General features: G+C 32.2%; 3 protein-coding genes and 1 long non-coding RNA gene across 4 annotated transcripts in view; 3 read left to right on the top strand and 1 right to left on the bottom strand.

Annotated features, from left to right (window-relative positions):
• LOC117111168 (tripartite motif-containing protein 2-like) overlaps positions 1–2,704 on the top strand; it is a 13,762-nt gene extending 11,058 nt beyond the window's left edge. The window contains exon 2 of the mRNA XM_033254046.1: positions 1,239–2,704. Within this exon, the coding sequence (XP_033109937.1) occupies positions 1,253–2,704 (1,452 nt within the window). The 5' untranslated portion in view covers positions 1,239–1,252. The remainder of the gene's footprint in view (positions 1–1,238) is intronic.
• Positions 2,705–3,537: 833 nt separating this feature from the next.
• Positions 3,538–4,492, top strand: LOC117110731 (protein lin-41-like). The gene has a single exon (XM_033253519.1). The coding sequence runs from the start codon at positions 3,663–3,665 to the stop codon at positions 4,302–4,304; it is 642 nt and encodes a 213-aa protein (XP_033109410.1). The 5' UTR covers positions 3,538–3,662; the 3' UTR covers positions 4,305–4,492.
• A 439-nt stretch (positions 4,493–4,931) lies between these two features.
• Positions 4,932–7,498, bottom strand: part of LOC117110727 — a 5,653-nt gene continuing 3,086 nt past the window's right edge. Inside the window, exons 2-3 of the long non-coding RNA XR_004445766.1 lie at positions 6,149–6,309; positions 4,932–5,614 (exon numbers count right to left, since the gene is read on the bottom strand). This is a non-coding gene — a long non-coding RNA (uncharacterized LOC117110727). The remainder of the gene's footprint in view (positions 5,615–6,148; positions 6,310–7,498) is intronic.
• The window catches only part of LOC117110701 (tripartite motif-containing protein 2-like), a 30,529-nt gene continuing 29,335 nt past the window's right edge, over positions 6,305–7,498 (top strand). The window contains exon 1 of the mRNA XM_033253478.1: positions 6,305–7,030. The gene's annotated coding sequence lies outside the window, so the exon portion shown is untranslated. The remainder of the gene's footprint in view (positions 7,031–7,498) is intronic.

The following is a 7,498-nucleotide window of genomic DNA, read 5'->3' as shown; positions in this document are numbered from 1 at the left end:
TATATATTATATAAAATATTATATATTATATAAAATATTATATATTATATAAAATATTATATATTATATAAAATAATATATAAATATATAACGTAAAAAGCCATGTTATTTTTTGCTAAATAATAAGTTAACAGATGGCGCCTCATAGACAGGAGATATGTGACCAGCTCTGGCAAAACCAGCAGTTTGTATGAAAAAATTCAAAAATTGAATTTTTTTAGTGTTTTTATAGATTCTGCATGAATTCCTAGTGTTTATTTGTTGGAAATTGGTTGAATATATATAAAGTTCAGAAGGTGGGGGGGGGGGGGGAATTTGGACCGATCGAGATAACACTACCCTAGTGTGTCCGGGGTCATGCCCCCGTGAAATATTTGTGTTCTAGACACCCGAAAAAACATCTTGGGCGGACCTTTTTTTCTTTCTTCCATTCTTTCTTTTTTACCGTCCAAAAAAGGCCAACTCCTGAAGTTATGAGTATTTAATTCATTGAATCAGCCATGTAGGTTTTGAAAATACAACTTCCAATGATTCCAAAATCAATAGTTTATTACAAGATTCGTATAAAAAAAAATTTCAATATACATTTTAGTTAGATTAAGTGATTGTTGTTTTGTGTATCTTTTATAAAATGCAAAAACAAAACTTGAAAATATTCAAAATTCTGATTCTCAAACATTTTGAGTGCTTGTGCAAAATTATAATCTTGTATCTCGTATCTTGTATAAACTGCGACAAACGGATCCAGGTTTTGCCAGAGTCAAATATATTGAAACAAGTCCATTCAAAATGCGGCAAAAATGGCCCCCAGAAAAAATCAACTGGGAAAAACAGGCAGCAATTAAAAAAAAACAAGTAGAAATTGTCTGTAACCCCCATCCTTCCCATGTTAAAATGGTCTTATTCACAGATAGGTAAAAGTTGTCTTTACTGCTGGGGTTTTCTATTAATGTAACATTATTTTTATCAAATAATTTGTAATATTGTTAAAATTACTGTAAGCTTTTGTTAAGTTCTACAGTTACAATATGCAAACTAGATGAAACTATTTCAATTTTCAAACACTCACTATGGTCCGCCACCATCACCACCGGAGCTACCACAACCAGTACTCTAGCCCATCATCATCAAATAAAATCATTATTTTGTATCAATCAATCCATCAATCAACGTGACATTATTTATCTTAATTACACTGTACAGTACTATAACACACAATAATTATTTATAATTCACAGAATATTATTTCAAGATGGCTACCAGTGAGCTGAATCAATTTCTAGAAAATGTTGATGAGAAGGTCCTAGAGTGTACCATATGCTTCAAGAGACTTCAAAATCCTAAATCACTCAACTGCCTCCATAGTTTCTGTTTGGCATGTCTGGAAGACTGGGTTAAAACTAAGGGAGAGCTGATTTGCCCTACTTGTTCGAAATCATATCCCATTCCAGAGGGTGGGCTTCAAAAACTTCCACCAAATACCTTTCTTAATAACCTAATAGAAACGATTGAACAATTTTCTGAAAAAGATCAGATAAAATGTGCTTGTAAAAAAGGAGAAGAAGCATTATATTACTGCCAGGATTGCAGACAGTACTTGTGCTCTACTTGTATTGACCATCATAAAGAGTTCCAACTCTTTGCCAACCACAAGCTACATTCAATGGAGGATGTGCGATCAATGACCCCTTCACAGATGACTTTACTACATCCACCGCTGTGTTTGCATCACAGCAAAGCTTTGGAATTTTACTGCACAGATTGTAAAACTCCAATATGCATGCATTGCACAATTACTGACCACATTGCATGGGAAGGAAATCACAAACCAATCAGCATTTCTAAAGAATTCAAAACATTTAAAGAAACTTCAGCAACATTGGAGAAAGCTGCCAATGACTGCAAAAAAAATTTGCAAGATGGCCTTAAAGCAGTCATTCAGAATGCTACAAAATTAGAACAAAGTAAAGATACAAGTTTAAGAGATGTTGACAATCATGTACAGGTGATGATAAAGAAAATCAAAGAAAATGGGGACAAAATTAAAAATGAAGTAGAGATAATATACAAAAAGAAAAAGAAGGTACAAGATGTCCAAATGGATGAACTGAAAACAACAATATCTGATATAAATACAAAACTCAGTTTTCTTAATCAGCTTTTGCAGAGTGATAAAGCAACAGCAATGCAGTCAAGTGAAAGAGTAATTACAGCACTAAAGGACAGAATCAATGAATTGCCAAAAACAAAGCCAGCTGATAATGGACAAATTAAATTTGTTATCAATGAGAATCAGCTCGATTCATTGCAACAATGTAAAATTGGGTACGTATCACAGGGAGCAGCAGATTGTCTAACACTGAAGGGAGTGGAATTTGCATCCCTATGTCAGACAATTGTTGTCAAAATAATAAAAACAGATGAATGTGAAATACATGCAAATCAACTGAAGGCAACTTGGACACAGCCTACAGGAGAAATCAACATCACTCAAGTTCAGGAAGATGACAATGGAGATTATTTTGTGACAGGAAAATACAATAGTACAGGTATTTGGAAATTAGATGTGAGCGCCAGCAATGAACCAATCAAGCAGTCACCAATGACAGTGAAAGTAGATGTAACCGATAGGTGCAGACTCCAATCCTTCACTCAGTATGACTTTGGGAATCTTCTCTCAACACCTGAATTTGTTGAGCAATGAAGAGTGTTAGACAACTAGGTTTCGACAGGAGAACCTACTGCTCTCTTTAGCGTAAGAGTAGATGTTGTGTAATGCTCAAGCCTTTTCTTATTTTAACATCTAATCTACGGACTAACCTACAAATATTCTTTATACAGGCCTATTATTCAATGGAACAATATAATCACTATATGGATCATGGACTGATTATGATAATAGTCAGTGTTTATCATGTAATAGCATTTTAGCTATAAATGCAAATAATAATTTCATTAACAGAATATAAAGTTACTTAAAACACATAATAGGTGAGAGGCAATTTAAGATTAACTTGATAAAAGGGCTGCATATATTATAGACAGTTAAATTAAATAATCTAAACATTCAGTTGACTTAACTAAACTGGTTAAGCTAAAAAATAATAAAGCTATGCTGGTCTTACCTGAATTTGTTGAGCAATGAAGAGTGTTAGACAACTAGGTTTCGACAGGAGAACCTACTGCTCTCTTTAGCGTAAGAGTAGATGTTGTGAATTTGTTTGTGAAACAATCTACTTTTATCTGATTCGTTCCCCTCCCTAATTATCGACAACATTCCTGAGACCCTTTGTTAGGTCACATTACAGGGTGTAATTACCCTTCTTTGAGACAAGTGGCTGACTATTTAGCTAGTAGTTTATACCAATACATAGTCAGTGGTTTTCAGGTAAGGTGAATAATCCCATTAATTATTCTTATGGTCAGCAAGCTTCTTTGTCTTGTCTATCTTGGAATTTAGGGAGGTAGGGGAGTTATTTTAAATACTTTCCCTTCTGTACCATTTTTGTACACTGGTTACACTGAGATTAGTAAATACTATTGATACAAACAAACAATATGTTAGAGATGTAGTTAAGTGTGAAGATGATTGCTTGCTGGTTTCATGTCTTACAAATGAAATATTCAAGTACAAGCAATCAGGAGAATATATTGGTAAGGTTATGCTACCGGAGGGTGTAGAGGTTTTCAAAATGTTCAAGATGAGGAGTGGTAACATAGCATTCAGTAACAATCTGAAATGCATCAAAGTATGCAATATGAATGGTCAGGTGGTCAAATCAATTGGTCAGGGAGTATTGAAGAATCCAGCTGGTATATACGTAGATGAAACATCAAATATTGTGTATGTAGCAGATATTGGTAATTATTCTGTGTTAATGTTTGACAATTGTAGTAGTCAGATAATAAGGAGGATATGGTCACTAGGCAAAGAAGGCAGTCAAATGAATGGAGTTTTTTATGTTACTCTTACCAGTGAAGGACACCTTCTAGTATTGGAATGTACAAACAGCAGATTACAATTATTTGATAATGAGGGAAGGTTCACGAAAATCCTAGTTCAAGCAGGTGATGAGAATGGTAAGGTGAGGAATCCATATGGAGTAGTAGTTGATGAGGATGACAACATCATTATATCAAGTAACCACAAACTACAGCTTTTTAGTAGTGAAGGAAATTTCATTAAAAGGATTGATAAACCAGAAGATGGAATCAACAATCCATGGGGATTATCCATCATTTCATATCATCCAAGAAGAATAGCAGTAACAAATGACAATACAGTAAAAATATTCAATTACTAATTATTGAAAGTTCACTTTTAAATGTATAGATATACAGTGTATAAATACCATTACACATAAAGTTAAAAACCATTCAATTTTGATAGTGATTGTTTATTGCATTTTCCTCTATCTCAATCACACATCCTATTAAATGAGTAACATCATTAAGTCAAACTCATCACATCCTCAATGATATTTATGATTTATCAGAGCACATGCAAGCTGCCTTTTTAATTTGATATATTTATAACAATTCAATAACAACCAATTGCAGTATTTGAATATGTTGAATTAACTAAAGAAACTCACAGGAATAAATTCTGTCAAATCTCACATTTTTGTAATTTATATCTCCACAGTTTAAATGTATTAATAGTGTGGTTATACAAAATATATATTTATCTCAGAAAATATTATTTTGAATTATGTTTACTCAATTTTATTGTGTAGTCTACTGTAATGTTCATGAAAAATGAATGTAAAAAAATGTTCATGCTGATGGTAAAAATACCGTAGAAATCATATTTTGAAATAACATTTGAGATCACATTGCAACAGTAGTAGTAAGTATTATATTGGACATAAAAGATAAAAAAGGATTTTGATTTTTATAAAACATTTACTTTTACTTTTTTTACTATTTTCGAGTAAGATTGAAACACCACTCCAAAATCACCCATAATAAATAATTAAAGTGTATAGTTTTTTAAATACTTCTTTGATTATAAATATAGTGAATCACACATTATAATATCTTACACTTTATAGATTTTGGAAAAAGTATGGATTAAGTAATATGAAATATGATGTAGCAATACATTAGTTTTCTATAATAATTAAAAATATAATTAATTCATTAATAATAAAGAAAAATGAAACAGGCTGTGTAATACATCTGTTGAATGAAATGCTTTTGTAAAAGATGACTTTGTATATTTTCATTTCTTTTACATCCAATCAAAAATATAACTCTCATTATAGCTAGGAAATGTGAGGTTGTATGAGAAATGTGAAGTAGAGAGAAATGAAATAATTTGAACAGCAAGTGAATGTCTGAAAAAGAGCAATGTTACAATTACTTTTAGAGTCAAAGAAAGTAATTTGATGTAAATTTACTTACAAGATGAGACAAAAATGGCCAGATGTGACACTACATCATGTCTCAGCTCCCCATCATGTCTCCACAATATTCCTTGTTATCTGTATCTCTAGCTTCTCTCCATGGCACTACACATGGTCAGGCTCCCCCATCATGTCTCCACAATGTTGCTTGTTACTTGTATCTCAGCCATTCTCTCCTGAAAAAACCTGAGTGTCACTGACTGACCCTTAAGTTGGTAGACATAAAACAATGTAAGAATAGAAAACTCATATGGGATCTATTAATTTCTACAATTTTACCTTAAATTTTATATTATATATTATAAACAAAATCAGGTAAAAAGAAATAATATAATTCTGTACCCCAATGAGCGACCCTTGTTATACTTTTGTTTCCAAGTCAGTAGGATATGAAAGTTCATCAAAATCAGGGTAGGCACTCATTTTTTTTGCTGAGGGGGAAGCAAAGGTTAAGTAGGGGGCTCGATAATTACGACAGGGGGTGTATAAATAGTACTCTATAAGGTGATATTTTGTCTTCTTAACCAAAATGCTTTTGCTCAGCAAATTCTTAATTGAGGTACCTGTAGGAGGGGAGTGCAAGTTATTTTTTAGAGGGGACGCATGCCCCAAGCCATCAGTAGATACAGCACTGTCACCATGACCAATCATGACTGTGCCTCCCTCAGTCTTCTCATAGCTATAGCCCTCTACAGTTTGCCTCCCAATGGTTCCATATTTTTATTTTTAGAATTACTTACCATAACAGATGCATTCAGATTTCCATGTTGAAACCTGAAACCCAAATGATTACTTTGTATGATTCAAAATAATTTCTGCTGCTTTTCTTTCTGAAGAACGGCTACAATCTCATCACTATGACAACCAATACCACTGTGTTGTTAGTCTCACATTCAACAACCTACAATGAAACAACATAATATTATTTAATCATTAATATTTTACACAAATAATCTTAATAAAAATACAAAACAACATAGTTTTTGTAGATAATTAATTATGCAAAATGTGGATGAGACTGCTTACGTGATAATGTGCTGGACTTTCAATAAAAAATAAAAGAATAAAATTGGATAAAAAAGAAAAGATGTAGTATAAAACAAATGAGGTAACGATGCATAAAAATAAATAGGACAACAGGAAATGAGAAGTAATAAATCACAGAAAGTAGATGGGTAAAGAAAACAAGGAAAGAAAAGGGGATGAGATATAGAAATGAATTAAAACAATGGAATGAAAATCAGTGAGTGAGAGATAAGGAGAGGTAAGTTGAGGAAAGAAATTAATAAGAAAGTCAGGAAGAGACAACCAGTAAAATAGTGAAGATAAAAAAAGGAGAATTCGAAAAGAGGAAGAGAAAGGAAAGAAGTTAATAAGAATATGAAAAGAAAAAAAGAGGAGCTTAGTAAATATACATCTGACTTTGACCAAATACGATTAAATTAGTTTTGAACTTATAACAGTTCAAGGTCTCATGTCCCATTTCATGAAGTCACGGTTCACTGCACATACAAACATACTAATCTATGCTGGTCACATGACTAAACCTGGAAAAACCCACTGCTATTGTCGAAGACACTTTACACGTACTGCACCTCTGGTTATAAAGCAAGTATTTTAAGGTAAATATCTCATTTAAATTTATGTTGTATATTGAGTACAAGGGCTCCTACAAACAATTTAATCATTAAGAAACATTTTTAAAAAACATTACTGTATTTCATGCAACTGCCTATTTAATTGCTCCCCTTTTCACATTTCTATATAATTTTCCTGAGAGGGCAAAGAGGCAGACTATACACTGTATTAGAAATTGCAAATTGCAAGTGAAGTGCTGCGAAGTACAACTGCATATAAATGTTGTTCGAACAAAATTATTTATGCGAGTCAAGTGAAAATAATGAATAATAAAAATATAACAAATAATGAGACAGGACCCATTGTCTATATTAGAACACTTCTCATTGGGTAACAAAGTCGTAATTTTTCATTTTTGTCAAAAAGTGTCTATAGTGGTGAATTATGGTTTAGGTTTTTTTTTTTAATAAAGTTTCAAAAATGTCTATGTATGTGGAAAATGTAGTTGATTA

This window comes from Anneissia japonica, unplaced genomic scaffold (genome assembly GCF_011630105.1).
Source record: "Anneissia japonica isolate Jap-2015-1 unplaced genomic scaffold, ASM1163010v1 scaffold1511_len2985839_cov193, whole genome shotgun sequence".
NCBI lineage: Eukaryota > Metazoa > Echinodermata > Crinoidea > Comatulida > Comatulidae > Anneissia > Anneissia japonica.
Note: the sequence above shows the minus strand (reverse complement) of the source record. Positions and strands in the feature narration are given on the sequence as shown.